The 16882-nt window shown below is 36.6% G+C and overlaps 1 protein-coding gene across 10 annotated transcripts in view; it reads left to right on the top strand.

Moving 5' to 3' along the window:
- Positions 1-16882, top strand: part of ITGA7 (integrin subunit alpha 7) — a 79370-nt gene that overhangs the window by 27600 nt on the left and 34888 nt on the right. For all 10 annotated transcript variants that reach the window (XR_011920405.1, XM_072409081.1, XM_072409089.1 and 7 more), the window contains exons 2-4: positions 4691-4818; positions 8697-8776; positions 15983-16238. Coding sequence is in view for 9 of the 10 variants with exons in the window: in XM_072409081.1 (XP_072265182.1) it covers positions 4691-4818; positions 8697-8776; positions 15983-16238 (464 nt within the window). In the remaining variant the exon portion in view is untranslated. The remainder of the gene's footprint in view (positions 1-4690; positions 4819-8696; positions 8777-15982; positions 16239-16882) is intronic.

Here is a 16882-nt window from a genome sequence, read left to right on the forward strand (position 1 = left end):
GGAAAGTATGTATTGATTATAATAGAAGGACAATGAAGGGTTGATAATGACTAGACTAAAACCACTTATAGGTCATTTGTGTTTCCTAGTACAACCTTGCAAGATCATTTCAGTGATTAACAGTACACAGTAATATAAATAAATACCATTTATATGCTGTAGTATATCACAGAAGTCACAAGATGATGTTACTGTATAAAACATAGCAGAAAGACAACAGTCCAGTCCCACCAAGGATCTATGCAGACACTGTAGTCGAGGCATGGGCAAACTACGGCCCGCGGGCTGTGTATGGTCCAATAGGGATGTTTCTCGGCCCTTTGGATGGTCCACGGCTCTGGCTGGTGCCACCCCGAGCAGGGTCAGGAGAGGCGCACCAGCCAGAGCCGCAGAACACGTCCCCCGGATCTGAGCTTGCGATAGGAGAGTGGGCGGGCTGTGTCACTGCACACAACCCACTCCCCCATCGTAAGCTTGGATCTGCGATGGGACAGTGGACGGGGTTATGCCATCATAATGTCACGTTCAGTGGCATCACGATGGCATAACCCCACCCACTCTCCCATCGGCCCAGCCCCTCTGTCAAATTTTATTTTAGATTGTGGCCCCTGACTAAAAATGTTTGCCCACCCCTGCTGTGGTCACTGCCACCTCCTGAATCAAGGCCAGATGGCATTGTTTATGAGTCAGTCAGTTAGGGTAACAGAAGATTATGAAGATTTATGTTAATCTTTTTTAAAAATCCATATAATCTTTGGATACATTCCAGTAAACATTATTATTACACAGTATTTACATAGCACCATCATATTGTGTAGTGTTGTACAAAGTCCATAGTCATGGCACTAACTCGCCCCCAAAGGGGCTCACAATCTAATGTCCCTACCATAATCATTACCACAGTCTAAGGTCAATTTTTTGGGCAGGCCAAATAATCTAATTGCATGTTTTGGCATGTGGGAGAAAACTCACACAGACACTGGGAGAACCTGCAAACTCCATGCAGATAGTACCCTGACCGGGATCAGAACCCGAGACCTAGGGCTACAAAGGCAAGCGTGCTAACCCTTGAGCCACCATGCTGCCTATCACACATAACACTTTTTCGGAGCTGTTTAGTTATCTGATTACTACCAAACATCTAGTTGGTTATTAATTATTACTTCAACCAATACATGCATTTTTGTGCAGTTTACATGTATGGCTAGTTTCCATTTTTGTCATCCACATGCAGCATGGATGGATCTGTCCATAAATGCATCTACAGTATGCATTGACCCCTTCCTTTGTATGGATCTTGGATATATTTTGCTATAGTGGTAAGTGTGTGTTTCATTGACAAACTGTTCTCCGTCTTTAGTTCTGAGCTTTACCAAGTGTTAAGACAACTCGGTAAATATATCCACTGACTTGTGTGACTGGGCTCCTAGGCAGCATTTTGGGTATGCATTGGGCCTGATTTATTAATAATATTTTAGATACATTTTCATCCATGAAGCTGGGTGATCCAGCAAACCCGGAATCGATGTTTTAAAATTTTCCATTTGTTAGCAAATGTTTTTAGTCCTGGACAAGAATAATTCAAAATTTGCTGGATCACCCAGGTTCACTGATGAAAGTGTATCCTCTTCAGTTTTAGAAAGTCTTAATAAATCAGGCCCATTGTGTCAGGAGTAAACAGGAACAAAACTCTAAAGATAGAATATTACACCTAGTACACATAGGGTTGCCAGAAATTGGCAGAATTTAGTCCCAGAAAAGGTGACAATCAGTAAGTACAGAAGAGAATATCTTCTGCCAGTTGTATGTTCCACCAACCAGTTCATTTGCTTTTCAAATTATCTCTGTTTTAAGACTAACAACATGCTTGTCAAGTTTTCTTGATTGTCTGCCCATGACATATCTTTCAGTCTGTATTTACTAACATGTCAGCTCTGTTCCCTCCTGATCCAGCACCCAAAAATCAATTTCCTTTAACTTGTGGGCTGTTAAATTTACTTTACATTTTTTTTATATTCACACAATCAATTGTATGGCAAACCTTTTTTCATGTATAGGCACCAGGAAATTCCCTGGGCTCTAAGAACAAAAAAGATATAAAACTTAAAACAAATGTAGCTCCTGATCCACCTTCACAGCCAGCAAGGTTTAACAATTAGCTCCATAAAAGCGTTCTCAGCTGTGTGATAACATCGTCATTAGTGCACTATTAATTACTGGGGAATCCCTTCTTCCTGACTCTAATCAGTCATCCTGTTCATCTCATTCCTTTTAATTACAGTTGTCCTATTTATTTGTAATAATTATTCCCAAGACCATTGCCACACATCCCCCTATGCTTTGGGCTTTGTTTTTTGCAATTGTTTTTGTACACAAAGCTATTAAAATTATTAATTATTTTATTGCCCTTTGATTTCCTGTATTACCTATTTTAGTGCCTTTGTAGATACAAATAGTGAGAACTGGTATTTTGCATTTAGTGTTACAAGATACAGTCCCTCATGTAAATTAAAGGGCATTGTAGTATTTAAATGTTATGTATGTGATCCAGGGAAAGAAAAGAAAATGCGTTACCCAAAGCAGTCAATCACATTCTAAATTCTATTGTCTACATTTTAAGTTTGCATTAAGGAAAACTCATACCTGATGTAATACAGCTCCCCTTCATTGTTACCAGTAATAGTGTAGAGTCCCTATTTAGCTCCTGCGTGGCTCCAAATCTTCAAATGAATTCACAAAGAGAAGTAACCTATGGCTGTCAGTCAAATCTTAGTTAACTTCATATTAATAAAAAATTCATTCAGACTGGTTTCATTATTTTTGTAATTTGTAAGTCAGACCAATAGAACATCAGAGGATGTCTATATATTGTATTTTTCCTGTTTCGAGTACCTTTAGCTAGATAAAAAAAGTGAATTGAGAGAAAAGTGAATAATCACTTTGCAAGGAAATGTTCTCTTAGCTTAGTGAATCTGATTAAGCTATACAGACTTCAGCCATTATTATTTACATATGTGATTGGGAGTTTTTTGAAAAGTATATTTTCACCATTCATTGAACTAAGTGCTTTATCTCTTACAGAATAATCGCTTTGATATTAAGTGATCAGCCTAAACTACTTATTAAAGTATGAATACACAAACTAATTTTCTACTGGACTTTACATGCTTTAAATTTTTGTTATTGCCTAAATTACTTTTAATTCTGGAGAAGGAAAAGAGTTGCCTGATCCCCATGCAGGGCAGCGGAAGCTTCGTTTATTGAAGACATGCTTTAATTCACTGATAACAACAACTGTTTAAATGACTCAAAGCCTCCCTTCATTCACCATGGGGATCACATTACACAAATCATTTTGAGATTTTCTTGGCTTTCCTCTACACCCTTATGAAATCTACAGTGTAAACACCTTATTACAGTTGTGCAGATCAATTTCTTCTGTGCCTTTAAAGAACACACCACCTAAAATCCCCTACATCCATCTCATCTTGCCCTACCAGGACTCTGTACTGAGTACTGAGCAAAGTGCAAACCAAACCTGTAAATGTTTTTTATGTAACATTAAGAAGATAAGGATCATTTAGAGGTAAGGATTTGGTATGCAAAATTTCTTTTATAACAAGTTTACTTTGACTTTCCTACATGGTCGTAGATAATTGCTTCTGATTGCCATGTGATGGTAAGGCCTGAAACAGAGGATATAAATACCTTGGTGTAAATTCGGTGTTATATCAATAAAGAGTTACTGTAATGCCAGCAAAGAGGGATTTAAAGGTTAAATCTGCGGTACATTTTGTGGCACAGCTGTTTGTATCTGTCTTCATGTCGGCATTCCAGCACTGTGTGTCAGGAATGGCTCAGTGCAGTGGCATCCATGCCTAATATGCCCCATTATAGTGCACAAAGGTACTGCTGTGTACTGGAGGTGTAGTAAGTGGGTGTCAGGCCTGAATGAGTTCAGCAATGAGTAATAACCACAGTTTAAGACTCACATGTTCATACCAAATACATTCAACCCCACCAAAGAACCAAAGGTTGTGTGTTGTGTTGGCAATTCCAGAACAAGTGTTGCACATAGTGTCACGGTGTAAGCAGCTGTTATTTTTTTATTTCCCTTTCCTAATATTGTCAGCAGGGCATTTGTCCAGTTTCACATTGGAGATGAATTACCAAATTCCAAAAGACGTAAAGCTGTTTACAGTTGAACAGGATATGAAAACATGGGATGCTACACAGGAGACAATATTACACATATTGATTTTTAATGAATGTCAAAAAAGTGCTTCGCGAAGCCAGAAAACTTAGTTTCCTTTGTCCTTTTTTATACTACCTGTCTATTACAAGACCTGCCGGTCAACAGAAAGTCTGAAAGCAGTGGATTATATGATTGAAATATTTTATTGGTCAACTTGATTTAGCCTAAAGCGATGCTCGACTGGATCTGATCAGATATGTTCCCACTGATCCCTGCAAATTCTAAAGTATGGCTGGAACAGACAAATATAATTCTGGAAATTTTGTTTAGGAGATGAACTTGTTTGCATATCAGCTTCCCTACTTCAGAAAGAAGAATAACAAAATGTCATATTTAGAGTTTTAAACATTTCTTTTGTTAGAAACTGCAGATGTGTCATGTTTAGAAGTTTATTTTCAAATTTATAATACAATCATAAATCTTCTTGTTTTTCAGGCTTTTGGTGGGGGCACCCCAGGCACCAGCATTAGCAAATCAGTTCTCAAAGCGCACAGGTGGTCTATATGGCTGTCCGCTGACTGCAGAGACCCTGGAGTGTCAAAGGCTTGACATTGATGATGGAGGTACAGTTCATCATAGTTATTTTATTTACTGTTGAATTTTTAATTTAATTCTTTATGAAGATTTCCTGACACATGTCTGTAGATTACTGTAATCATACATAAGCCTTAAAGGTAAATGGTAATTACATATGACATTGATTGTGCTGTATTGTTCTTTTAAGTCTCTTTCAATCCAACTCAGTCTTAGTATTTAGCAATATCTTTATAAAGATCTAACCTGTTCATACCATGTATGTGTATAAATTCCAGGATTCTGTTGTTAATGTTATTTTGCGTGCGTATACTAGAAAAAGTGTGCTATTGATTGAAATACCTTTATAGTAATTCATTTGGAGGACTTTTTTTTTCTTGCTAAAAGAGACCCTTATTTTCCTTGTATTCCCCAATATGGAAATTTAGTTTATTTACTCGCCTCAGCATGTGTATGGTAATTCCTTACAATAACCACTTAGTATTTACCTTGCTGTATGTAAACTGGGAAAAAACGTCTGATCTTGTTATGAAAAAGTTAAATTTTATATGGGCACCAATGGGCACCAAGGATCTCCCTAAAGCCTCAGCACAGCTACCCCCTCACCCCTTGCCTGGGCTACAACTGAATGTGTTGATGCTCCATGCTCAATCAATTAAATGACATTTTTGGGCACATTTGGCCCCACCGGGTGTTTTTTTTTTTTTCAATATCTGCATGATCTTCTGGGAATGTGGAATACAATAGGGCTGATTTATTAAAGCTTTCCATGGCTGGAGAGTGTACATTTTCATTAGTGAAGCTGGGTGAAATATATATTATTTTCTTTATATGTTTTAACGTTGTTGAAAATAAATACCGTAATACAATGAATACAGTAATGTACACAATTCCATTTGAAGCTTCTTTTCTTTAAATTTGTTGACATGTCATACTAGTAATTACTACCACTTTATTATGTATATTTTATGTTTATGCAGTTTATTGTCACATTTTTACTGCTGACATTTTTAATTTATTTATTCAGAATGCCACTCTAATTACAATACTAAATATAATTTTTACAGGATGAGCAGAGATGTAGATGAATGCTAAATAGAAAATATTTAGGGGTTTGTTGGAGTAGATCCTCTTTATTCGGGAGGCCTCTTTTTGTGCTTCAATAGCTTCTCTGTTGTTAACTTTCCAATAATGGGAAGGGGAAGCTGATTGATAGCACTGGCTACAGACAAGTAGATACAATTTGTCATGGGTATGTTATTGTTCTCTAGCAGGGAATCCTGATTACATTTTCCCACTACATATGTGTTGTCAGGGTAATGACACTCTTTTGCTTTTAATAACGATTTATTACTCTGCATTATTGTAATGATGGAGGATAAACAGAGCAAGAATGCACTACTGGTTATTTTATAGGCAATGAATTTAGTTAAAGCCATAGAAATGGATATTTACTTATAAAGACCTTTCAAGACCAACCTTCATTTTCCTGGTATTACTTAAGTTTTTCTGTTAAATTATGGGGATGCTCATCTTCCCCATAATTTACAGTTTGTTAGACACCAAAATATAGCTACAGACAATGGAATTGTCACTGTAAACTAGTGCTAGTGATCTTTTCTTGGACAGTAGAACTAACTGTGCACAGACAACACTGTTCTGCGGAGAGGGGAGGACCAGCGTTAGGTGATTTGCTGCATCCTCCCCATTACCAAACAATAGTAATCATTCATGTTGTTCATTTAATGATTTAGTGCTATGGACCACTAAAAACATTGAGGGGCAGAAGTACAAAGGGTTAATCTGTATTGATAAAACTGCTAGTGACAGTGCATTTATTATCAGAGCCATTCCCCACCTTGTCTCTGCTATATAAGAGTGAGGACACTTGTACTAAGAAGTATGGTTGTCATTCAGCTTTTATACACAGTGCACTGCAGGGTGCTGAGAGTGAAAACAAAGGTATTTTAAGATGCTGTGTAATGTCATAAAACATAGATTTACACATTAAAAAAAAAATAAAGGCAGCCTATTCTTTGGAAGCCTCCCACATCTTATGGTCTTCTTTATCCAATCTCTAGAAACAGAGCAGCCTAATAACATGTTCTTACAAGGTGTGTGAACAATAGATCCTTTTTTTACCAGGAAGCTGCCAAATTCTGTTGCTACCTGAATAAATCAATTCACAGCCAGACTGGAGATGCCCATGGGGCCAGCTGCTCTTTGTCTGAAGTCTTATAAGCATTTAATAGTTGTCTTCTTACACATGGCTGTGGGTTGGGACCCACACTCAAAGACAGGCCTCAAAGGTCCCATCTGTCTGGCTGCACAATTATCTGTTCAGGAATCAATAAACATTGACAGATAATTTAAATATAATTAAGGTATGTACAGTTCAGTCACTGAGCCTATAATAAATTACTTACCAACATATAATGACCTTCTGAAGCTTTGGTGATCAACCTTTGGTCCTTTTGGTATCTATTGTGAAGTCTTTTGGGCCTCTAAAGCTGCGTACACACTTCCAATTTGTGTCGTTGGAAAGGATCTTTCACGATCCTTTCCAACGACAAGGGAGTGCACGATGCATGAACGATGCTGTACATACAGCACCGTTTCGCCCGATAATTGGCCGATGCCGATTATCGGGCGATAAAAATCTGACGTGTGTACGTAGCTTAAGACTGCAGTCTATATTTGTTGCTTACTTAAGCCAGCAAAGGAAAATTTTTTTCTAAACTGACTTATTTAAGTAAATGGTTTGGTTTATTTCCTTCATGCTATCTTACTGTCTTGCTGTCCATCTTCTGCTTTTTATGTTATTTTACCCCTGATCTTTTTATAATGGATATCTGTGAGAACTATCAAATGTGGCAGTATTTTCTAGTACGGCTTTGGGGAGTACAAATATAGAAATATTTTTTTATAAAGGATCTGATACCTATGATCCCTAGCAGTCTAATGTAACATGCCTCCTCAATCAGCGGTGTCTCCAACAACCCCTATTCATTTTGTACTTCTTGGCCATCTTCTGTTGCCTTCAGACCATCATTGCATTGATATCAGGGGCTGCAGATGAGGCCATATATATCATGTTAATTGCCCATCCATAGTCTACAGCAGGGGTCCCCACACTTTTTTGGCTTGCTAGCTACTTTTAAAATAACTAAGTTCATATGGTTTATCAACAATAAAAATGTATATTCATTTATATATATACCGAGTATACTACACAGTAGTGACTAGAGCTAATGCAACATTGAATGGCAGAACATTGCACAGACATTGGACTACAAGACTATAGTGACAGGAAAGCTACAGTTCACCTGTCATAGGAGAATGACGTGCTGCACAAGCAAAACAACTGCTAATCTGTACAAAGGTATCTCGGTAATTGAACTCCGAGCCTGAACTGGACTGCTTACCTCACACTTCCCTCCCGCTCTCTCTGCCTCCCTCCCCACTGTTATACAGCCTTCTCACGCACTGAAAGACATCCCCAGCATCCCTATAGACATGCAGCAGGGCTGCTGGTAAACAGCAGGGAGGGGTAAGTCAGGGCTCCGTGATCAACTTGCGTTGCCTTTGGGATCGACCAGTAGATCACGATCAACGTTATGGGCACCCCTGGTCTACAGGTTACCCCCTATGATAGACTTGATAATACCTCTGAGTAAATCAGTTCAAGTGTTTCTTTTTGGAGCTGATTTATGTTATTTCTCTGAGATGAGAATGGTGTAAGAGGTGTCTGCATAAGAGATAAATATACATGGTAGGTAGGTATGACAGTATTATACTGTACTAGGTCACAATGTGTCATCAGCTTTGAGATGCATGTATTTGAAAATACGAGTTGCCTACACTTAGTGTCTCATTTATTCAATTAAAATCTTTGTTTCTCTATCAGTTGATAGGAATCGTGAGAGTAAGGAAAATCAGTGGCTTGGGGTCACCGTGAAAAGCCAGGGTCCAGGAGGAAAAATTGTGGTAAGTTGAATTGTTATATTATAGTTGGTTAGTATCTTAGCTGAAAACAACTATCCTTATACAATATATCTTGCCTACACATTTTTATCTATTTTACAACATTTTATTTATTATTTTATCTATCTGAGAGCAATCACTATAGCTTAAAATTAAAAATATATTTTATTTTTATAAATATATATTTTATATAAGAATTTATTTCTACCCTTGCGTCACTTGTCTGGCTGTAGCTACCCTCCTATTGCAGCTCCTCATGTTTATACAGCAACATTTCTTCTAAGTCGTCTCCTTCTGCTGCATTTCTTGAAATAGTAAAATACATATCCTTGCATGCTTTTCTGCATGTACCAGAGGCCACGGTGAGTCCAAAAATATCGCCTGGAGAATGGATGGAGTGTGATGTGTCTCTTCGGATTTATTAATTGAAAGGATCATCAGATACTTTTATGCAGCTGACAGAAATAAAACATAAGTACTATAATTTTTGAATATTGTTAAATCTTATATGCAATTTAGATCAAATACATTGGATGGCCATACTCTTTAGGTCTCACATTTTTTATATATACATTTTTATTGAGAAACAAGCAGGGTTCATACAATTACAGTTTTTGCAAAATATCACAACATTTAAACTGTGTACTAACTTGAGAAATGGGAGGTTAGATATAAATTGAACTTCACAAAATGAACCCCATATCTCTTTTTTAATTTTGTTTGGCAAAGTGTCTGAGCTCTCCTAACAAGTTTGGTAATGTAGTAACTGGTATTGTTATATAAAACAACAAATCGCCAGCATATGCTGCCATTTTGTGTGTCATATAGCCAATCTTAATACCTTTTATGTTCACGTTAGACCTGACAAATCCTAGCAGTTCTAATGTAGGTATAAGCAAAAGGAGATAGTGGACACCATTGTCTGGTACCATTATTATTAGTAAGTGGCTGAGACAATTCACAGTTGACTTTTACCTGTGCTGTTGGTGTGGAGTATAGAGCTCCTATCCATTGAAGAAACCTCTGCAGGAGGCCAATATATAACAGAGGCTCATGAAGGTATAACCAGTATACTCGGTCAAAGGCCTTCTCTGCGTCTGTGGAAAAAGCATTGGTGGTATGTTATTTTTATGTGCATAGTCAATGATAAGGTCTCACATTTTTAGCTTCTTTTTTTTCAGATTTGTTTTGAATCCTTTTAAATCATTCATCATCATCCTGTGTGATCTTCTAAATGTGTAACACCATCCATTATCTGTTTGAAGTATAATTTTTATTGCTTTTTGGTGTTTGTAACTGTACATTGTAATGTTTCCTTAAAGCAATTTATATTTGAGTGGCAGCCAAGTTGTCAGCTTTAGCAGTTTGTATTGTTGAGCATGAGAAAGTGATCAATATCTTCATTTAGGAATGTCAGTATAAGTAATGCCTTAACTTTATACTAGAGTGGGAATCCCACAACACAGCTAGGCCAAGCAGATGGAGTTAGAAAATGTACTGTGAATAATGTATATTAATAAAAAAATTGAAGCTCTAAAAGTTTTTGGAATTTTTTTGAGTGTTTTTACCATCATGTAGCAATTGTATCAAACATCTTATGTATGGTGGAGAATATCTGTTCATGTTTTATTTCACATTGCATTGAACAGGAAGCATAGGTTTAAACTTGCAAAATGCAGCCAAATCTTTATCAGGTTCTGGAGAAATTAATTTTATTCAGCCACAGAACCATCACTGAATTTAATTATTAGTTTTAAATGCCTAGGACAACAGTTACTTTCCATTTGCTCATCTCTTGCTACTACATTGGGTTGTGTTCTGGAAATCCAGACCACATGGGGTACCTAAAGTGATTTATTGAATTCACTCATTAATGTATTGATGTCCACCCTAAAATATTGTTTTTACTTTAACAGATTGTGTTTTTACATTATGCAAAATAAGGGAATTATCCCCCAGAATTAAATCTAATATCAGCTTGCATTAGTTTAATGCAATTATTATAGTTAAATGTAATTGTGGACATCTTATTATGGGATGTTGCACATTATCCCTTCCCTTATCAGACTGGTGCACATGTTCTCTGTTTCCTTTAGTGAGCAAATACAGTACAAGTAAAAATGTTAATGTTCCCTGATAACATTAGCCTTAGTAATTTGCATGCATTGATTATTTCTACTGGTAAATCCTGGGCACATCTATGAGAGTTTCTCAAACATATTGTACTGGATAGGCCTCAATAAATGTCCCTGTATTACTATTCCACCTGCATAAAAGTAATTTGTGTGGAGTGAGTCAGTGCAGGCGCCTATAAGTACATGAGTCAGAGTCACCGTTATTTCTGACATTCCAGGCCAGTTGAACATTCCAGCAGGAGAATTTAGCTGCCAGTTACAGCTTTATGGGAGTGGATGGTACTGCTGTGTAAAAAGTACTAACCATACTTCACAAACTGAAATGATCTGCAAAGGATCCACACTTCTAATGCGTTGGTTGCGTGTTAGTCTAGAATAAGTACATGATTTATCTGCTCATTGCACAAGCTGAGGATCAAAGTTGCTGGTACAGAATAATCTTTCTCTGCCAGCTCCAGGTGCCTAACAGAGCCAAGTCAGGCCTCTAAAATCGGTCATATAGATGATGAATAATGTATTAGAATTATGTTGTCAAATACTTGGAATACATTCATGTGCTTTGTTAGGATAACATCGGTCACTGGAAGGGGAAAGAATTGTGCAGGGCATGATTTAGTTTATTAAATGTATGCATATCACTCACATGCTTGCCGACTCCATGGGAACCACGTATAAATAAAGGGTACAGTGTATAGAATGAGGGGTGAGATGGAAAGTGTTGGGACCCGGGTTGCTGTGGAGATGTTGTGACCTTTTCATTGTCAGCTCGGCAGGATACTGTTGGATGCTGTTAGAATTTTTATATTCTCGCATTGTTATATCAGGTTGACTGCTTGGTGACCTGGAATCTTTTATTGATCTGCATACCAGGTTGTGCTTTTTTTTAATATGCCATTAGACAGAAATTTGTGAAAGTACTGAAAAAAATGTTACATAATGACCATATGAACCTTATTTTTTTGCTATTCTGTTTTGCTTTTATTGCTACTTCTGTTTTTTAATTTTTGTTACAAGATCATGATTTTTTGGAAACTTTTTCAATACCTATTTATTAATTTGTAGCATTTTAAATTATATCTGTTATCAAAATGTGCATTTTAGTAAGATAAGCATGCTTGGTTCTGTAATAGGTTTTGTTATTGTCATTCACTGTAGAGGAACCACCAGATTATTATCTAGAATAGGGCCGTATTCAATATTGAATTACATTTACCATTATCTACACATCAGACCTCTTCAATAAGCTGAAGAGCAGTTAGCATAGATCAGATCCGTTCATTCACACCTTAAAACTGAATCCCATGCGGGTGTAAATGACAAAAATTGAATAAATTGTTATAAGGGCAATAAAAATACATCTGTACATTTTTTATTACAAGCGCTATAAATAACTGAATTTGTAGCAGCTTTTTCAGACTCGTTAAGCGCAGAGGCCAAATTGGGATTTGGGAAAAGTGGAATATTTGTCAGAAAACCATTTCCCCATAAAGTGTATCTTCATATTTAGCTATTTCCCTAGAGTTTTGCATTAGGAGCACGATCAGATTAATGAAATTTGGAAGCAGTGCTTAAAAATGCTTTCATTTTCAAGTAGTAACAAGTGGTTCCAATTCAACACTAAGGAGGTAGCTAGGGTGGTAACATTTGTTGGTAGTAAAAGCATATTAAACATAAAAATAGACCTAAGTAGTCATTAGATGTGTTGGTCATATATGTTTAATTTTTCCAGGCTTTTTTCTTTATTTTTAAATAGGAACCATGCAAACAATATTTGCTGTCCATGGTGGCTACACCTATGTACACCAATGTATCTATGGATGCACCCCTGAATGGAACACTAGGCAGTGCTCTTGATTTGAACTACAAACACATCACCTTTTTCTTCTTCTCCAATGAAAAAGGATGGGGGAAGGCTGTGAAAACTTGCACATTGGACCTAATTTATTAAAGCTCTACAAGACTGGAGACGATACACTTTCATCGCTTAACTTGGGTGATCCAGAAAACCTGGAATTGATTTCTTAGAAGTCATTTGCTATTTGTTAGTAAATGTTTTCATAAAAGACATTTGCTATTTATTAGTAAATGTTTTCAATCCTGGATCCATTACAAGTTTGCCAGGTTACCCATTGTGGCAAGAGCAATGTAACTACAGTTGCAATTTCATACAAAAGGCAGAAAGTCTAGGTAAAATTATGGCCAATTGGAAACCAACCAACGTTCATTTATACTCACTTTCCTTCTTATGTGACATCAGTCATTAGAGTGGGAAAGGAGGCTTAGTGTTCCCAACTATGACATAGTTAGCAATAAACAGCTGCCAGGGTGGTGAACTGATACTTTGGCAAATAACTACCTTGGACAATCATGTATGACCAATTCCCTTAAGGGGCTCGGTCCTCTTCCTACAAGTAGTCTCATTAATCCTTATTCTTTAGCTAAGCCAGAGACATGTTATTACTAAGAATTCCAGAGCTAAAGTAAAAATTAATTATTGTAAACATTTGTCCCTGCTGCACGCCTGAAATGAGAGGGAAGAAGCTAGCATTTATGACTGTATACAGAATTGGCGTTTTATTATGGTATTATATTATTTATAGAAGAGACGGGAAGCCAAACTAGTCTGAGATTTAAATACATATTTCCATTCTTGTCAGTCAAAGAGTTTTTCTCCATCTGAAGTCATATTCAGGCCTGAGCTGGGTTATTTTTAGTCAGACCTAGTATAATGCATAGTTTACAAGTACTGTCGGGTTCCAGCTCTCTTTTAACTAAATCTATTTGACCTGGATAAACAACCTCCTGAATTACGGTTTATAATCTCGTTACTGGTGCTCCTGCCCAATATTTTGTAATTACACCTAATTTAGAGGATTGTTATGTTTGTGTGTCTTTTGTGACAGCTTCTGTCTTGGAAAAATAAATCAGCACATTTACTAGAAAGTCATAAAGCTGATTAAATCTTGCAGCGCTTATTGGAAAACTGGATATAGCAGAGTCATCTAATCCACCAGCTTCTTATATGTCTGGCTGGGAACAGTTCTGTCTTCTGGAGTGGAGCATTCCATACCACTGGAAAACATTTCCTATTTTCCTTATTTAACATGTTTGCAGACAATATTGGTATTTGTATTGTTTTTTTATGGGAAGTCTCATTTAAGTTGCATAAGGGACAAGTGGCCCTTTACCATTACTGGACCTGAAGCATTCTTTTTTCAAGCCTATATTTAAAGCAAAACTCCAGGCTAAATCTACAGTTATACAACATAGGGGATGACTTCCTTTCCATCCAAAGAATTAGCATTTATTTCCATCCAGTCCCAGTACACTAGAAGCCCTGACATAGGTCTTAGTGACCTTAAAGTTCTGTAGTGCCAAGTAATATAAAAAGTAACCAGGCTGGGCAGTGAGGGAGCAGCAACAGACTGTGGAAGTAATCTCTTTGTTCTGTACTCATGCCAACATGTTTCTTATCAGCACATTTGAATGCAAATTATCTGATTGCCATTCCTGTCATGCTTTTCCTAGTGTTGTTGTACAGTATTGCTGTACAGAGGATTTCAAATCAAATTCAAGTATTTTATTGAATTGCATTTAAATATATTTATTGATTGTAAGAATAGGTGTATAACTAATAAGTGGGCAATAATTTTGTTATAATTTGTCTGAGGTTCAGCTCTTGCACAGTTTGCGTTTTAGAAGATACAGATGCAGGATGAGGAATGCCGCTTTTATTCATGTTTGTGGAAAATAAAGATTGTTACACGTAGATTAGGACTTTATGCATGTGCATTTTATCGTGCAAGGAAAGCTGCAAGGCTGACTTGATGTTTTTGTGCATGACAACATCCATTTAAGTGTTAGATTACACGTATGTACCTGCATACCTGCATGTCTGATAATTCTTCTTGGTAAATTCCCTAGACATGGAAATAATTTAGATAAAGCTGTAACTATGGAAAATATTTTTCCTGTGTCTACTGATCTTCTATTAGTTATCACTAACTACCTAGGAAAATAACTGGGGGCTGATGTAAGCAAAATGTTAACCTTCAAAGGCCTTTACAAGGATCAATAGTAACTCAATGAGTTCAGAGTTACAAAGTTGTAAGATTCAGCATTCTCCATCTAAACAGTCCAGTCCTTTATGTAGCTTTTACATTGAGTAGGAAGAATTTTTTTTTTTGCTTTGTCAGGATTTTCTGGAGTTGTCAATATGAGAAAAATACAAGTTAAATAGAATAATTATGGCAACTATTTATGTTTTGTCTATGTTTGTTTTTCTTCAGGGTGGAAAAAAAGTAAGCACAATACACAATACAGCTAAAATGTTAGGTTCCTCATAATAAATATTAATTGTGAAATCCTGTACAGGGGTGCATTGACTCATAGTGGTTGTAGTGTGTACATTTTATTGGTTTTGTAGCTATGGGTTCCACTTTAAAAAGGAACAGTAATGAAGAGTCAACATTTTTTTTTTGGTTGTCAAAAAGCTGTATATTTTTTATGGTTTCATTACTGTGCAGTGCTTAGAATTACAAAATTACAAAGCACAATCCTCTAAATGACTTTTCACCCACCAGTAATATAAGTGTGACAGATACAATAATAATAGCGGTCTGCAGATAGGCTAAGCAAGGGTTATTTACTCATACAGACAAGTCAGTGAAAGTAAAATAAATTACTATTTATATAAAATGTATGTGTTGTTTTTTTTATATATTACTGATTTTCTTTTTTATAGGTCTCTCTTTACATCACTTGTGGATCATTTTAGTCCCTGAAAAGCTGAGAGTAAACTATCTCTATTAATCTGTAGCACACAATTTAGGGATGTATTTTGGTAAAAGACAATTTACATTTAAAACTAGAGCTGTATGTGCAACCCACAAGTGCAAGGAGAACAAAATAACTCTAAAAATCACGTCCCCAATTCAAGGGCCCCACTGAACTTTTTTTTTTCTTTGATATTATGTATTTTGGTTTATTTTTATTACATTTTTTTCAAATTATGACTCCTAATATAGGATTTCCTGGCATGCCTTGTCTGATCATCCATTATCCTCTTTTATAGACCTGTGCTCATCTATATGATTCACGTCAAAGAGTAAGACAACCATCAGAAACAAGAGATGTCATTGGTCGTTGCTTTGTCCTGAGTGAAGATCTGACTACCAGTGAAGACCTTGATGGAGGAGACTGGAAATTCTGTGAGGGTCGGCCTCAAGGTCATGAGATGTTTGGGTTCTGCCAACAGGGAATGTCAGCTGGATTCACATCAGATAATCATTATATCATGTTTGGCGCCCCTGGAACCTATAACTGGAAAGGTAAATATTATGGGGTTGTTAACCATTTCTATGGAAGTCATATTTTACTTGGGTAATTAGCTGGGTGTGACAGCCATTGTCTATTTCCTTCCAGCCTTTTCCATTCACTTCCAGCCCACTTGCACAAACCCTAGCTTGTGCTTTGGACCAGTTAGCTGATACATTGCCATTTAAGACTATGTCAGTGCAATGTATATCTTCATGGCCATTTGTTATATCTACAAGGGATGCTTGTGAGGGGGTGACAATACGAGGGGGCTTTGAGTCAATTGTCACCCTGTAACAGGAAGGACAGCTTAGCTAGTCATGCAGTGAGTACCCGTCAATATCTGGGTTAGCAATAGATACATTGGAATAACAGTGGTACAAATTAAAATTAAAAAATATATATATATGTCACAATATAAGCACCAGATATAGTATAGAGTACAGAATAAAGAACTAAACAACAATATTGGTATCAATGCCGTAGCAACTATTGAAAGTATAGATAACCAGGTTTTAAATAATAAAACAAACAGACCAGTATGTAACTTGTACCTCTGTACATACTGGTCGGTTTGTTTTATTATTTAAAACCTGGTTATCTATACTTTATCTATATCCTGGTTATCAATTGCTAGCCCAGATGTTGATGGGTACTC

The sequence above is a fragment of the Pyxicephalus adspersus genome, chromosome 1 (assembly GCF_032062135.1).
Source record: "Pyxicephalus adspersus chromosome 1, UCB_Pads_2.0, whole genome shotgun sequence".
In the NCBI taxonomy this organism is placed as follows: Eukaryota; Metazoa; Chordata; class Amphibia; order Anura; family Pyxicephalidae; genus Pyxicephalus; species Pyxicephalus adspersus.